Source organism: Manis pentadactyla, chromosome 2, assembly GCF_030020395.1.
Source record: "Manis pentadactyla isolate mManPen7 chromosome 2, mManPen7.hap1, whole genome shotgun sequence".
Lineage (NCBI taxonomy): Eukaryota > Metazoa > Chordata > Mammalia > Pholidota > Manidae > Manis > Manis pentadactyla.
In genome coordinates this window covers 2,927,748-2,945,126 of record NC_080020.1, presented here as the reverse complement: position 1 = coordinate 2,945,126, position 17,379 = coordinate 2,927,748, and the positions used below count along the sequence as shown (strand labels likewise).

Sequence of the window (17,379 nt, the reverse complement as noted above, 5' to 3'; positions counted from 1 at the left end):
GATGAACTCCCCTGGAACGAAGTCTTCGTATTTTCATCCCTGTTGTTTACCACAGGCCAAATCTCTAATTGGGGTGTGTGGAAGGTGATAGAAACTGAAAGTAAGGCTAAAGATTCAGATAATCTGGAGATTCATTCAAGTTGATCCATCAATTAGCAGTTGATTCCTTTTTCATTGCTGAGTGTTATTCCATCATATGAGAGTAACTGAATTTAACCTTTCACCCACTGAAGAATCTTTGGGCTATTTCCAGGTTTTTTTATTTCTCAAAACTATTTTAAAAAGATAGTTACTCTTCAGATGATCAAGAAGGGTCAGAAAATACATGATGATTGAATATAAATCATATTCAGCTTCATAAAAGATAAAACAGAAAACTAATTAGAATTGTATTGACTTGCTTTGTTTTAGAAAAAGTAATTACCCATTTATCATCTGCAAATTGAATACAATTTCTAACTTTTGCTTTAAAAACTAGCAACTCTGAATTTTATAGGAGAACCCAATTGTTTTTATTGATTAAGCTATTCAGCTAATTGCCATATTTCCAAATCAAAGTATTAAATATTTTGATATTATTTCTCATAATGACTAAGCCAAAGTTCTAGTCCATAATTTTTGTAGGCATTAGTGATAATTTTCCTTTCTAATGCAAGCCTCAAAATGATATTAACATGGGAATTAAAGTCTTCATCAATTATTTTATTTTTTGTGCACTAAATTACTTTAATGGTTCATATATAGTTATGTAGTTGTACTTTCATTATTCTAGTTTTATTAACTTTACACCAATGAATTATATTACTTTTATGTCCAAATTATTTTTTTGTTGTTGTGCACTGTTAAAACCAAAAAGAAGCACTTTAAACCAATGACTGGTTGTTTTAATGGTGCTTATATACTAGCTTCAGATGTAGTGATCATTCTTCAGAAAACAGAGAATCTGATATTTTGGCAACCCCAGGCTTTTTTCTAATAGCAACTGGACTTCATGAAGAAGGGCGCATTTGAATTTTTTTTTTAATTTTATTTCTGGTTTTCAATTTGATCACAGCAGTTTTCTTATTCTTCGTTGCTTCTCTGTCTGATTCAGGAACTTGGGAGAAATGGAATGGAACTGACATATTATCTGAGCCTTTTTTTTCCAAGCTCCAGAAATGTTTGACTGTAATTTCTGGGTAACTAAATCATTTGTTATCTCATAGAAATGATTCGCCTTTTTCCTGTTACCCTAGTTTCACTACTGCCTGTCAACAACCCCCTCCATCATTCCCTCTCTGTATGTGCATGTGTTCCCAGTCCTTCAAGATGGCTTTCCTTTTGTCAATTTGTACACATGCTCAAGGACTTGGAAGAAAGGAAATGGGAAAAATAATATAGTTAACTATAAAACATAATAGTATAAACCTTTTAGAAAAAAAACAGGAGAAAAATCTTCATGATAATCTAGGCCTAGACAAAGACTTCTCAGAATTGCCATAAAATGTAAAGTTAAGAAATCGGACTTAATCAAAATCGAAAAGTTTTGCTCTGTAAAAATCCTGCTAAGAGGATGAATAGACAAGTTATAGACTAGGAGAAAATATTCGTAAAAGACTTATCTGACAAAAGACTAGTTCTGGAATTTAGAAAGAACTCTCAAAAAACATTTTAAAAGAAGCCCCACATAAATAATATAATTAAAATGTACAAAAGACATGAACAGAAAATTCACCAAGATTACATATAATAGCAATAAACACAAGAAAAGGTGGTCAGGATCGTTAGCCATCAGGGAGATGCAAATTAAAACCACAGGGAGAAATGATTACACAACTATTAGAATGGACAAAATAAAAATTGGTGACAGCACCAAATGCCAGCAAAAATGCAGAGAAATCAACTCAAACATTGCTCGTGAGTATGTAAAAATGATACAGACACTCTGAATACAAATTGGCTGTTTCTTATAAAACTAAGCGTACAACTGCCACACTACCCAGCAGTTACAGTCCTGGTCACACGAAAAAGTATACATGAATATTCATTGTAGCTTTATTTGTACTTGCCAAAAACTGGAAATAGCCCAGAGATTCTTCAGTGGGTAAAAGGTTAAATTCAGTTACTTTTATATCATGGAATAACACTCAGTGATAAAATAGGAATAAATGGTTAATTGATGGAACAACTTGAATGAATCTCCAAAGAATTATATTGAGTTGAAAAACATGGATCCCCAAAGATTACCTACGTATGACTCCTCTTTTATAGCGAACTGGAAATGACACAGTTATAAAAGTGGAGAACAAGTTAGTGGTTTTTAGGGGTTTGGGATTATGGGGCTCAGAGATCGAAATGGTAAAAAAGGGCCATTGCAGAGATCCTTGTGGTGCTGGAAATGCTCTGTATCTTGACTATGGTTGTAGATTCACAAACTTTATATGTGATCAAACTGTATGAAACTAAATACACGAGCCTGCCACACAACTACAAGTAAACCTGTGACATCCGAACCAGATCTGTGGATTTAATCTATGTCAGTATTCTGAAATATTGCACTATGGTTTTAAAAGATGTTTCTACTGGGGGAAAAGAGATAAACGGTCCATGAGATATTTTTGTATTCTTCCTTACACTGCATATGAATCTGTATTGATTCAAAACTTTTGAAAAATTTAAAAAAAACAGAAGAAATAACTGCCTACTGAATACTGTATGGTGCCCTTATTTTTCTCTGCATTTCCATTTTCCTGTTTGTTTGGTACTTCTAGCCATAGAAAGATGATGTAGCAAGCTTCAGTATTTTAGAGCTAGATGGAACAGTTTCAGCCAGAAGTTTCTAATATCAGGCCTTTAAATGAATGAAATGCCCGATTTGCAGTCACTCCACAGCAGCTATGAAAAGTCAGCAGCTTTCTGCCTTTCCCCAGACCACCAGGGCGTTTTGCATTCTGAATGCTGAAGCAACCCAGTGAGTTATTCCTGAGAGTGAATGAAGCCTAAGTACACGGATGCCTGAAAGGAAGTCAGTGCACATAACGTACTGGACAGACAGTGCAGCTCTGGAACACACTGATGGCTTTGGATGAATTTCCTTGGCAGAGACAGCTCGGGGAGAGCGCGGCATTGCCTGGCCCTGGGCCCGTGGCCTCAGTCTTGGTTCAGCTTCATATTTCTCAGCTCTATCATTTTTCAGTTGAAAAGGCTTAATATTATTTAATACCTATAATTATTACCACTGTGCATATAGAATTATTACAAAGGTACAGCTAAAGCAAAAACGAGGAACAGTGTATTTAGAAAACATTGAAGAACTAGCTCTTAAAAAAAATCTGTGAACACCATTTTGTAGGAAATGCAGGTAATATATTAATTCTGAATTTTTGTGTGAAAAGTTTGAACAACTATAAGTATTAGATACTGCAGGAGATGGTAAAGAAAACAAAATTCCACAGAAATAAAAACTCATCATCCAAGTCACTTATGACCTGATGGCTCATCCGAGTTTCTTTCTTTAAGCTTTAACGCAACCACTGGGCAGCTGGGTAAATGGGGATAATTGCAGGGGTGCCCTGAGCCCTAGTTTCTCCCATTATCTATGGCAAACTTATTTAATATGGTTCTAAAACATTTTTAAAAGTCATGTGGTAACACTGTGTAAACAAAATGCCTTGTAACATTTTGAAATAATTGGAATAGTATATTTGAAGTTGAATTTAAGAAACTGCCAGAGATACTAAATTTCTAAATTCTGTGCTTACACTGGGAGGTCTGAAGTTTGGAAAATTAAGAAAAGAATTAAGTAAGGCCAAACTGCAGAAAGAATTTTCAAAATTGTGAAACCTATTCATAAATTTGGATTTTTAAACATTTGAGTCATTGTAAACATATTTGCAGACACCCATGGTTTTTGCTAGGCCGATTTTCAGGGGTAATGTCTAACCCGTTTAAACTGGCAATTGTGTCAACTGTTGAAGGTTCTACTTCAAACACAACACACGCATGAACTAAGAAGGGGCAGATTTCAGTCCTTGATGTGTGCTCATCAGTAATCCCCGGGGGACTGGACAAGCATTCATGCATCTAATCCCCAGAATTATTGAATATTAGGGGCATGCATTTTCATATCACTTGTTACCTATATTCCTTCCACCTTGGCTGGAAAATTGACTGCTTCTTTGAGAATAATATGATAAATTTCCTATCCTTAAATCTTCATCAGTTTCTTCCTTTACCCTCCCAATAGTTAACTAAGAAATGTCATTGTTTGGGCTTGTGTATTTAATTAGTAAAGTGTGTCAAGTTGCTATCCGGGTCAAGGCAAGAAAGTGAGTATGCTTTTGCAGAATTTAATTGCCAGCCAGTAAATAAAATATCTAATTTAAGAAAATTTGATATACAAATATCCAACTTATGAAACAGTTACATTTTGAGGATGATTCTATCACTTTGAAAAATAATTCATCGTTTTACAAAAAAAACATCGTTTTACATAAGCCAGTTTTCCTACTGAGGTTAATGTAGAACTTATTGGTACAGATATTTTTAGGAATATATCTACCACAGACAGTAAGGTACATCTTTATGGCATTTCTTTCTTGTAAATGGGTTTTCCAAAATGTATCTATGATAAATGAAGTGCTATGAATGTAACCTAATTCTTTTCAAGTTAAACTGAATTTTCTAGACAGTCTTCCACCCAACCCTGGCAAAAAAAGAAAAAGTAAATAAATGAAGGTGAGCATCAGCAGTATCAGGGGGGCAAGGGTCACAGGAAGGTGTGATGCCAGTTCTCTCTTTGGTGTTTGAGAATTTCTGTTGATAAAATGTAGATAGAAATGGAAAGAGACCCCAATTACTCACTTAAGGATCTCAGAAAACATCATTCCTTCACTTGCAATCGTGCTGTTGTTCTGTTTTATTATTCTTCCCCTACTGTTTCTCTTCATTAATGCTACCTAGTATCACTACATATTTAGAATAATATTCGATTCTAGGACATCTGGTTCTAACAGTATCCAGTACTTTCTTCAAACTCATAAATGCATCTGTCAGTGTCATCTGAGGACTGTTAGAAAGCATCCTTTTCCGAACACTGAAAAGCAGGGTGTTCCTGGCTTCAAATCCCCGTTAACCACTGTGTTCACCTGTAAAGTGTCAGCACCCAAACTCCTGATATAAATAAGCTCCCAGGGCAAAAAACCGTTGTCGCTTTTATTGGTGGTGTTATTTGTAGAAACAGAGAACATTTGAGATTAAATTCTGGTTAAGTATATGTAATGCTGATGTATATGGTCTTTACTTTGAAAAAACAAAGAAAAATAACTGCAAAAAATACCCAGAGGCAGAAAAAAAGGAATCATCGAAAACATCCCAAGTACTGAGATGAGACATACAATTCCCCCACTACTGTATGTCCAATTTAGAATAATTTGAGAATTTCGCTATCCCCAGGACTAATTCTGAGTCCCAATGTACTTGAGATAAAGGTGTGCTTAAAGCATAAAGGACATTTACTGAGCTGTTGTAGTTCTTCAAACCTACCCAGCCCATTTCTAAATCCTAAGACAAACCATAGTGAGAAATGAGCCACATCTCAGAGTCTCTGGCTTTTCTGAACGCTAAAAGCCAGCATGTCAAGCTGAACAGTGATATCTCATATCAAATATGTTTTTTTAAAATCTACTAACTTCTATAATGTAATTGAATCTAAAGAATCAAATACATCACACCTTGAATTCTGCATGTTCTTCTTGCTTCACAAGAAGGAACACAAACTTAGGTCATTTACCAAACTTATTCTCACTCAAAATACAGCATTTCAGGAGTGGCAAGAATAATGCCTACATGTGCACATGTTTTTTGCTTGGTCTGGTTCTGTTCTGAGAGGCTCTTCAGTACTGGGGCTAAAGCCGTGGCCCTGGACACATTACAGCTCCATCGCTAGCTGTGAACCTCAGCCTAGTTAGGGTTCACCTGTTTCTTCACCTATAAAGTGGGGAGAAGAACAGTCACTACTTCAAGTGGTTGTTCCGAGCGGTTCACATGCTGAACACAGAGAGCAGAGGCTGGGCACTGTCGTTGCTGTTCCCTCCTTTTGGTGTTTGGCAGTGAGAAACTAGGTTTTGTGACACGATGCACTTTATAGTCAATATGCTAAATCTTGTCCAATCTGTCTAGTCCATGGAGGTAATTTTTGCAGCAAAATGAACTCAGCATATTTCTATGGATTTGAAATAAATACTAACGGCATGTGTGAGGCGAGTTCTGTTTCCATGGTGGCTTAAATAGATACAGGTTATATAATTTCAGCTTGAAAAAGTTGCCAGTGCCTTTTTTATATCAGGTGAAAACAGTTTCCTTCTAGTAGCTCAGCAAATGAGTATAATGAAGTTAACTATATTGAAAACAACAGAGGAAACAAGAACTAGAGAATGTTGTCCCTGTGGGGAAAACTACATATCTATATCTATTAATAAAATTAATAATGATTTTTTGGTGGATTTTAATTTTAAAGAAATCAGTCAGTAGAGAAAGAAGAGGAAACTACTAGGTTTTTGGACTTCTTTTGAACTGGCAACAGTATTGCCCTGCTTAAAAACAGAATTTAACTTTGGATTTAGACTGTCTGAATGAATTCATTTTCATCTGGATGTTATGAGTATGCAATCATCTCACTTTGTAAGGTACTTAAATTATTCTAATTTATTGTTATTCCGTTTTAGCATTGACAACTTTTGCCATATTCTTGAACTTCCATGTTTCATAAAGCCTCACATTAACACTGATGAGCAGTTGAACCTGAAAAGTTCATTAAAAAAAAAAACTTAAACTTTTTTCTGACAAAATGTTATAAAAAATTATCAATCATCAAAATGTATTATGTCAGACATTTCTTTTACTTACTGAGAGGAAAACGTGGGCATCCTAGAACTCTACAAAGTATACCTTTCTTCCATTTTAAGAGGATTTGTTCATGTCTCCATGTTTGTTCTAATGGTGTACTGTCTGTACACATACTTAAGAAAGAATTTGGTATTATTTGTGTTTTAAAGCTAAACGGTAGGATCGAGTGAAAGTCCTTGATAAGTAACCATCTTTCAAGACCCTAAAAAATTATGAAAAGCTCTAATCAGCTACATTATGTTTTACATATAAAAATATCTATAATAGGAGTCACCTACCACATGGAACCAGTTGCATTCGTTATGAAAAAGATAGCTAAAAATTTCCTGTGGGTCATTGCAACCATACAAGAATATGAGGTGCGTTTTTATTTATCAACCAAAAAAAAACTGTGAAACAATCTGTGGAAGCCAAAGCAGGCCACGAAGAGTTTTTGGTAGCCTTCGCCTTATCCAAACATGTTACATGTTAATATAACGCTGTGGATGAACGCTATAAAGTGTAAGTCAGCATTTGCAAATTTACTTTTTAAACATCCCCCCACCCCCCACCCAGACCACTATGGAAAATATGTATAGGATGATGACCGCTTTCTCCTTCAAGTGTCATAGTCTTGTGGTCACGTACTCTCCGTGGGTGACCGTGTCCGCCACGTGATAGTCCAGGCTGGAGTCCCCTTCCTTCGCACGCTTCTCCTTGGGTATGATGGGGACCGTGTCCTCCTTGTCCGACTTGAACGCACACACCCTCTTGCTTACCTGCAGACCCAGGGTGTCCGTGCTCCGTTCTCGGTGGTCGACGAGGATGCACTGCTCACCCAGGCCAGGGATGCTCAGGTCCCCCCGGGGGGCGAACCCTGCAGAGTCCAGCTGGCTGCCCCTCTCGGGCCGCCTGTCCGCCTGTCGCCGGGCCACCTCTCCGGAGACGGAGAAGACTGGGTGTGCGCTCCGCTCGGCCGCGTGCTGTTTGGATCGTCTGTGAAACAACCCGAAGTTCCTGATGTCCGCCACGAAGTTCAGCCTCCGGTGCTTCTCCCTGGGGGGCTCCTGCACCACCAGGGCCGCGCCGTTGCTGACCGTGTGCCTCTCGGAGGCGAGGGCTGCCGACCGCGGGTGGATCAGCGTGGTCAGGTCGAAGAGGCTCAGGTTCCGCCGCTTGTCCCTGGCGCCCCCTTCGCCGTCGCTCCTCTCGCCCGGGTCGGCCGGGTGGGAGGCCTCCTTCCCCGCCTGCACGGCGGGCAGGCCGCTTCCTCGAAGTAACCCCAGGACCTCAAAGCGGAAGCTGGAGATGTCTTGCTTCAGTTCCTAAGTGAAGTGCAAAACGAGATCAGTTTGTGACTTAAAACACCAGGCAACATCATTTGCTCATGGCGCAGGGGGCTGACACCGTCTGCCTCAGACTGGGGCTCCACTCTGCTGCCGTCCCCGTCAGGACTGCAGTCATTTTGATGCCTGCTGGTTTCCTCGTCGCAGCGCTGTAGGGACAAGCCTTCTCGGGGTTGGTGTGAAGAAGGGTGTTTTCTTTTCCAACACTGTGCAATCAGGTACATTGGGCTCATTTGGGACTAAGGTTTCAAAGGCCTCCTCACTGAAATTCTCATCTGCTGTCAAGTCACCTTGTACTCTAAGAGATGTGTTTCAGAAGATTTTCAATATTGGCCCATGGTGCTGTCCAAGGGGTCATCTCAAAGGATAAGTGCATCTACCCTTCCAAGACTTGGGAGTTCCTTTCACTGTTGACCACCTGGGAGTTGATTTTATCCCCATATCTGGGTCAGCCACTGATTCCTGGCAATCCCGACGGCATTTCTGAGACTCATCTTTTTGTCTATTCTGGAGAACCTGTCAGCCCTAACCTGACCCCCAGCAAGCGCTGGAAGACTTCGTGCTCACTGCCTGCCACCAACAGATCTCCCAACGCACCATGAATCATTTAACACAAAGAAGCACAAAGAAGGTTTTCGTTGTTGCTATTTTGAGTGTGTTGGCTACTAAATGTTTAGAAAACAGACTGAATTCTCAAAACTAAAGGTCACCCAAGAGAGTATTGCTGGGCTTATCAAGTCAATGCCACATGGTACTAGGATTTTCTCTGCCTCCAAGTAAATCCTTTTGACATTTCAGATTAAGTATGTTTGAAACAATGTATTTTGAGAAGAAATTACACCACTTTTTTAAATTATTATTATTCAGTTAGGGCTTTAATTTAGAAATCAAAAGAATCCCAGGCTTTCTGGAACCTGTGGCTGAGTTTCTAGCTGTGATTTTAAATTTGCGTGTCTGGGTCCACGCTCTGCTGAATCCTCCTCTGGGTGATGGAGACGAAAACAGTTACCTTAAAGTTCTCTTCGGTCAGGCCCTCCTCGGTTTTGGCATCTCTGATCATCGCGGCGACGTATCGCTTCACCAGGTTCCTCATAACTTCCTGCAGCATTTTAAAACAACAGAATTGTTAGTCAATGCATAGATATGATTCCTCTCTTGAGTCAGTTGTAAAGAGGGGACTATTTAATTTTGTTGCAAATTACAAGCTATAATAAAGAATAACTTACTTGATATTGGTGATGTCTTCTCAAATTATCAGCAGCTCGCCTCTGAAAAGAAAAGGGATATTTACCTTTTGGTTATATTGATATATTACCATTCTGGAAGATAATTCATTGTACTTCTAATCAAGAAACTTTTTTTCCTCATTTCTCTGAAGTGGGAATTATACCGGACAATGAACAATAGCTACAGAGTACTTCCCACGAATCAAAAGAATGAGGAACCAATACAACAGAGTGCAAGGTGATAATCCATATGGCATTTAATATATATATAACAAATTAACAAAGACAGAAATGTTACTTCTTCTAATATAAAGTGATGGAGAATTAGGTAATCATAGTTGATACGCACTCCAAATCACTTAGAATGATGCTGAGACATATTAAATAAGAAACAAAAATACAGATAAAAATTTGATAGAAAAAAAGCTAGCATTATAACAACATGAACATATTCACAAATATCCACCTAGCAAGATTAAGAATTTAGCCATGATATGCGATATGTAATCAGAATATTATTAGACAATGAACTCCCCAACATTATTTTGAATCAGATGTACAGTAAGAGGGGGTTGCTGTTTTAACTAGATGGTTGGATTCAGCAAAAATAAATAAATTCTGTTTGAACACAGGATTCATTAATTAATAATTTAAATAAATATGAGTCTCAGCTATCATTTTGAAGAGGTCAGGATGGTTTGAGAACACAGCTAGGGCTGGCACAAAGCAGTGATTTTGGAGTGCAGAATGGAAGAGCTGTTTAATGATGGGGAAAGAAGTCCACTGTAACTTGAATTAAATAATAAATGGCGCTACAGTCATGTATTTTTCAGGTTTTACAGGTATTCTACAGATGTTAGGGGAAAAAAGCTATCAAATCCCAATTTTATGCATGTTGAAAAAATATTTGTATTGCTTTTAAAGGAAGAAAACTCCAAATGCTCTAAAATTATTTCTGTAATAAAAGAATGAATTTGATAAATTGTGAGAAAGCAAAAGACATAATGTATCTCGGGTTTAAATAAGTCTTTTGATCTTTCTTTCATAAGGAAGGAAGGCCTATAAAATGGAATTCTTCAGAAACTTAATCAAAGGCCTATAAAATGGAATTTTGAAGAGAGTTATACATATCTCACTGTGAAATCATATTAGAAAAAAAATCAAACCATTCACAAAAAACTCTTTTCTCTCTCTTTGGGGGAATAGGGAAAAAATGTCATTTTCACTGGCCATAAAAATAGATTCTGTTTTATGGTTACTAGTGACCTTTAGGAACAGATGAGATAATGCTTAGCTTCCTAATGACCATTAGTTCTTTGAAAAGCATGCACTTTTATGCGAATCTTAAACACGTGTTAAATATGTTTGTGCTGTTAATGAAAAGACAATTTGAAATTTGAAGCAATGCAAAATTAGAACATTTTGAGGAAAAAAAAAAGCATGGGAATTTCATGACTGGGCCAGCAGGTGGGGGTATGTGACTCCTGTTGGGACCCAGCTGAGCTGAAATCCAAGACAAGAAGCCTAAGAAACAAACAAGCCTTCCAGGTCTCCTTAAATTTTCTTCAGGTGAACAGAAAAACCAAAGCAAAATGGACACCAACTTCTTCAACACCCTCTGTAAATATTGACCAGGAAATCCAGATTCCATAATTGATGTAGCCAGAAACTCCAAATGCAATATAGAATTTAATAATAGACTCAATTTTTAAATTTTGGGGTTCTATATCATTTTGATGCTCTGTTTTAGTCTTTCAAATGCCAATACAACATGGCAGAGAGCAGTCTGAAGTCATGATTTAACTTTAAATTTCCTTAATGCAAAACTAAAACTAAGGATGACAAAATCAGAAAATTGAGTGATAAGTGAAAATTATCATGATGTATTTTAGTACTGAAAAGAGTACAAACATCCTTTCCTTCAGCAGTTTGTGAATCAACTGCTTATAACCAAGTTTTAAATTTTAATACAAATACTAAAAGATCAAAGATTACATTTTTAAAATAACCCAGGTTTATTTTTCTAGGGAAATTTTGTTTTTAAAGCAAAGTAGTCAATCAGAAAGAGACAACATAGAAAGTTTTCTGTGGTAACTATCAGGAGCTATTAAATATCCATAGCCCATGTTTAAGGCGAAGTTAATATAGTTAATTGTTTTTGCCAACACATTTTTTTCCACATAGTAATACTACAAAACTATTTTTAGTCTTGTGAGGTGGTATCAGCCAACTGAACTTTAATGTCCTAGGAAAATAAGAATGGATAAAGTTAACCATCTTCTGAATATAGAAAACAAAACAGGAATATAATAAATTCACCAAATGATGACCTCGACATTATGTAGCTCAGTTATCCCTCGTGGCTGTTTGATCTCTTCCTCTGTGGCTGGCATCATAGGACTGATTCTTGTCTACCATGCCTGTTTCTGCTTTCTTACCTTCTGGGAGGTAGTGTGGTGTGATGTTAAGAACATGAACTTAGGCGTCCCCACTTGGGTTTGAAGTTGGCAAAGGGAGAATTAAGAACTAATCTCCAAAGCCCTCTCCTTTCCACCATTTTTTATTCTGCAAGGTAAAGATAAACTCATGGGGTGTTTTTGAAGATGAATTGAGATAAGAGATTTAAGGCATTTATCACTAATTAATGTTAGTTCCCATCCTCTTTCCAATTTTCCCCTTTCTGCGTAATACTATGATTTAACAAAGTTTAGAAAAAATATTCTTGAATCATAAAACTTGTGGATAGCTTGACAAGTGTCACGATTACCTCCGAGGAAGTGAAAGAACAGACTTAGAGGCAATTGCTTCTCTTTGTGTGATTTGTGTAGCATTTCATGCTTGAGGAGAGTTATTTTCTTTAGCTAGAGAGTTGGATGCTTTTAGGCTAAGGCAGTTAGAGGTTTGAAGTGAGAAATTTGTATTTAAGTAATAGGAATGAGGGGGTGGTTCTAGTAAATATGGGTAGATGTAACACAAATTCTGTAGGCAGTCATTTTTGTTTTATTAAGACTTTATGTTTTAGAGCAATCTAAGGTTCACAGCAAAATTGAGGGGAAGGTACAGACATTTCCCATATATTTTCTGCCCCTGCACATGCAGAGCCTGCCCCATTAGCACCATCCATACATTTTTTTTTTATAACTGATGAACTTTTACTGATGTATCATGATCACCCAAAGTCCATAGTTTACATTATGGTTCACTCTTGGTGTTGCGCATGCTGTGGGTTCAGACAAATGTGTGATGACATTTTATCCATCATTGTGGTATCATACAGAATATTTTCACTGACTTAAAAATCCTCTGTTCTCTGCCTTTTGATCCCCCCCCCATCTTAACCTTGGGCTGCCATTGATCTTTCTACTGTCTCCATAATTTTGCCTTTCCGTAATGTCATAGAGTATGTGGCCTTTTCAGAATGGCTAATTTCACTTGGCAATAATTACATTGGCTCCTTGTCTTCTCCTGTCTTGATAGCTCCTTTCTTTTTAGTGTTGAATTATATTCCATTGTCTGGTTGTACCACAGTTTGTTTATCCATCACCTACTGAAGAGCATCTTGGTTGCTTCCAAGTTTTGGCAACTATGAATAAAGCTGCTGCAAACATCCTGGTGCAGAATTTTGTATGAACATAGGTTTTTAACTTCTTTGTGTAAATACCAAGGAGCACAGATGTAGAATTGTATGGTAAAAGTGTATTCAGTTTTGTAAGGAACCATCAAACCGTCTTCTAAAGTGACTGTGCCATTCTGCATTGCCACCAGCAATCAATGAGAGTCCCTGCTGCTCCGCATCCTTGCCAACTTTTGATGTTGTCACTGTTCAGGTTTTTAGCCAATCCAACAGATGCATAGTGCTAATCAGTCTACCTTTTTTTGTGGTGTGGGGTACCAAAAGTTTTATTAACATCTCTGTATGACATTGGATTTTGCTATGACCTCTGTGATTTTTCCTTTGTGGGCTCCTATACCATGAAGTTTAGGTTATAGGGCCAGTTTAAGGTATATTTATTAAGTGACTACATGTTCATGGCAAAGACCTGCAAGAAACCAGAGATGAATAAAACACACTTGTAGTCCTTAAATGGCTTATAGTCTATTAGGTGGAATACCAGGAGCACATATTCTATAGATAGAGAGCAAATACAAAAGAAGACCTGTAGAATGGAAGAATGTGTTTGAGTCCGGGAAAGGGAGCAAGTAATACTGAATGAAGGAAAGAATCAGCACCATCCTTCAAACAGGGAACGGGATTTCAGGCTGGACAACGTGGAACGCTGACAGGCAGAGGTGCACCGATGTTCCAGGGACCTGGGAGGGGGAAGTGGACATGCTGGTGCACGAGGAGACGAGGCATGTCACGGCGGCTCCCAGGATGGCTGCGACGTGCTCTGACAGCAGGGTCATGTCGGAGAGGCAGCGGGGTCCTTTACGTAGGATCCTAGACAGCACAGTGGATTCAGGGATTGGTAGGCACCTGGGGTCTTTCACTCACTGAGCAACGTGTGATGGAAGTCTACCCCTGGGAGTCCCCTGGAAGCAGTGTTAGGTAGGAAGGATGGGTGTGAGGCAATCGGTTAGTGACGGCATCAGCCGGGACGCGATTACCATCATGCAGCTGAAGGGTAAGTGGGTGGCAGCGCGAATGGGAAGAAGCCAGGAAAAGTCACAAAACGGTAGGAATGTGGCGGAGGAGCAGAAGACAGGGGGCTCGGCTGCTCGGATGTTGGTGCTATTAAAGAATAAGAAAGAATTCCAATGTGGAGAAGCTGTCCGGGGACACTGCACGGGAATACCACTGGCTGTTGTACATCCTTAGAGATGTGCAGGACTGAAGAAGATTCGAGCATCGTATGCATAGGGGCCGTGGTAGATACAAACACAAGCCCACATTCCTTGGCATTATAAAGGAAAACTAACATGGACAATGAAATCATCAATGAATTGTGAATATATTTATTGGGAATGTGCAAAGGGACCATCTTTCTCTTTTAGTTAGCTTTTTAAGCTGGCACTATAATTAATTAAATTCTCCAGCTTCCCAGGGTCTAACCAGAGGTCAAGGAAAAGCAGACGGCATTTTAAATTTCACTACATGATCACTGACTCACAGACGTTAAGAACAAACGTTACTTATTAGAACCAAAGAGCTGGTCGGGTCTCACTGCCTCATTTATAAGTAAGGAGACCAACAGCCACAGAGTTGAGTGAGTAGCTCAAGTACCACGACGTTCGCAGGGCATGTGAGCTTTAGGATCTCGGACCAACTCGCCCTGTAATCACTGCTCTTTGTGTCAAGTCGATACTAAAAGGCATCTGAACATGCCTGCTATGTATTCTGTGACTTCATCCCCTTCTCCCAACACATCTTAATTTGAGGCTCAGCACCCCTAACATACAGGATCCGTATTTATTTGGATAAAAACTAATAACCACAGAATGCACGGTGTCTGTTGTTTGACTTTTGCAGGGATGCCATATGAAGAACCACACACTGGGGGCATGACGTCTCAAATCAAATCACGATGGCGGCAGGGACACACTCCCTCTGAGTCTCAGGTCGAATCCTTCCCCCTCCCGGCTCCCTGGGGGGGCTGCCAGTCCTTGGTTCTGTGGTTCTCAGCAGCAGAATTCTAATCTCTGCCTCTGCCTTCACGGGGCGCTCTTCCTGCACCCCTGTGTCTTCACACGGTCATGTTCTTGAAGGACTCCATTCTGGCATGACCCCATCATAACGAATTACATCGGCCATGACCCTATTTCCAAATAAGGTCACATTCTGAGGTACTAGGGGTTAGGACTTTGGCATATCTTTTTGGGGAGACACAATTCACTATGATATATTCAAGAAGATCATCTATTACGACATATGGACTCTTTACAATAACATGATGATAATTTTTGGCAATTACTGACATGAAATATTATATACCAGAGCTACCGGCAACCGTACTTACCATGTTTGCAACTTTTTTGTTGGGTAAAGATCACCTGAGCTTCAAAGGGATTTACTATCACAATGGAAGGCGTTCCATCTTATAACTGTCACAAGAAGAGAACTGGCAATTTATATTTTTTAAAGTTATACAATAAAGGATATCTAAGTAGGTATGGGTATTTATTTTTTTTCAAGCCATTCACATGGTAAACTTTGATTCATAAAGTAATCTGCAATGACTAGGTGTTCTCTATCTTTACTAGAAAATAATCATGTAGGGAGCATTATATCACATGGCAGAATATTCACAACATAGGTTATGAATAAAAAATTTCTCAGTGTTTGAGCTCGTGTTTACAGTATTTTTAAGGAATTTCTGGAGTTGCATTTTACAGCTTTTTAAAAAATTAGGTTGGATGTCAGTTGTGTTTAAGACAGGAAAAACAGGCCCCATTACCCAGTCAAGGACCTTCTTTCATTAACTTGGTGTCTAGGAAAAGTATTTTGGAGGAAGATGTGCACTTGAAGCTGGCAGTCATCTTTGTGAATTGTCTCAGAAGCCTGGGTTTTCAACCCCAGTGCCCAGGGCCTGCCTGTGTGTCATGTTAGTGTAACACTCCGTCTGCAGGGTGCCTCCAATTGGTTAGGACAAGACGATGGCGGTACCTGCATCATAGAACTAATGATAAAGGGAAAGACCCCACTAGTGAGAAGCCCCTGTGGCTGTGAGGGAACTCTACAGTCCACGCAGCGTCAGGTTGCTTTAGAGCAGGGAGGGTCTTGCAGCTATAAGAGAAAGGGCTCCAGGCAATCCTCTGACATCTTCTCACTCTTTCTCTCCAGTTCTCTCCCGGTCCACCACGGAACGTCAGGCTGGTTCCCTGCAGCCAGTTGTCAGCACGGTTTTCTCTCATTTCCACTCCGGCTTTGCTCCATCGCTGATTTTAAGTCCATGACTTATGCCTTCTATTTCTTGCTTTGCTCAGTGAATCCCTTAAGGGGTGCAGCTTTCTGTATTCTTCTCCTTTTGAATACAAGTAAAAAGGCAAGGGGCCATTCTGGGATGCACTCCCTTTTTAAAAACTGCCATTTGGCTCATTTACAGATGGAGCCACATATTGTTCTTTATAAACACACTTCCTAAGCATACAAAAATAAACTACATACGATGCTTGAATGTCGCCTCATCAAACTAAGTGTTCAGGATCTCAGTCTGGAAATACCAAGACTGTCAAGCCACTCCTTCTTCTACATCCCCACTTGGAAAGAAAACTTAATGAGAAGGCCTTGTCCTTAAATCTCACAGCAGTAAATTAAGGACTGAGAGAGACTCATGGCTGAATAAAGTCATAGCTGTAAGATTTATCAGTTGGCCTACTGAGGGTCATGAAGATTGAGGAACAATACATTGTGATAAATTACCACTAAAAATGAGGTCTGAAAGGCGTGTGCCATTGGCATTTTTCCTTTAATGATGAGGGGGGGCACTCATCTATTTACCGTTTCAAATTCTCTTCCAGTGACTTTACTGAGCATACTTCTGGGATAAGCAGTCAGGCATGACTATACCATCTGTAGTCCCGGAGTTGACTGATGTTAAAGGGCCCTACTGGAGATGGTGTTTCAGGTTCTCCCCACTGTGTGAGCCAAAGAAGAAACTAGAAAGTGGGAAACATAAAACTGAAGAATCTAAAATCATTTTTTAAATGTGTTCAAAAGACCTGGTATTTTTGTTGTTGTTGTTCAGTGTATTGGCCTATTAATCTAAGCATTGCATTTAGAAACCTATAGTCTAGAGCATTACGATGTTTCAGGTTAATTAAATATTTTGGTGAAATTATGCATTCACATATTTATACTTTAATTCAATGATTTGGACCTGGTGAGCAACAATTACAAACGATGTTTAATTGAAAAAGCTGGACTAGACATCGATGCTTTTGTGAAACAAAAGGAGTTTCTGATTCAAGTTACAAGCTGGAACTGCTTGTTAAAATGGAGGGTC

General features: G+C 38.9%; 1 protein-coding gene across 7 annotated transcripts in view; it reads right to left on the bottom strand.

Annotated features, from left to right (window-relative positions):
* Window positions 1–2,740: 2,740 nt before the first annotated feature.
* Window positions 2,741–17,379, bottom strand: part of TRPC4 (transient receptor potential cation channel subfamily C member 4) — a 151,947-nt gene continuing 137,308 nt past the window's right edge. For 3 of the 7 annotated variants that reach the window (XM_036904936.2, XM_036904935.2, XM_036904934.2), the window contains exons 6-8: window positions 9,437–9,478; window positions 9,220–9,309; window positions 2,741–8,189 (exon numbers count right to left, since the gene is read on the bottom strand). In XM_036904936.2, the coding sequence (XP_036760831.1) occupies window positions 7,491–8,189; window positions 9,220–9,309; window positions 9,437–9,478 (831 nt within the window). In that variant the 3' untranslated portion in view covers window positions 2,741–7,490. The remainder of the gene's footprint in view (window positions 8,190–9,219; window positions 9,310–9,436; window positions 9,479–17,379) is intronic. The other 4 variants (XM_036904931.2, XM_057489461.1, XM_036904929.2 and 1 more) reach the window with 2 other exon arrangements.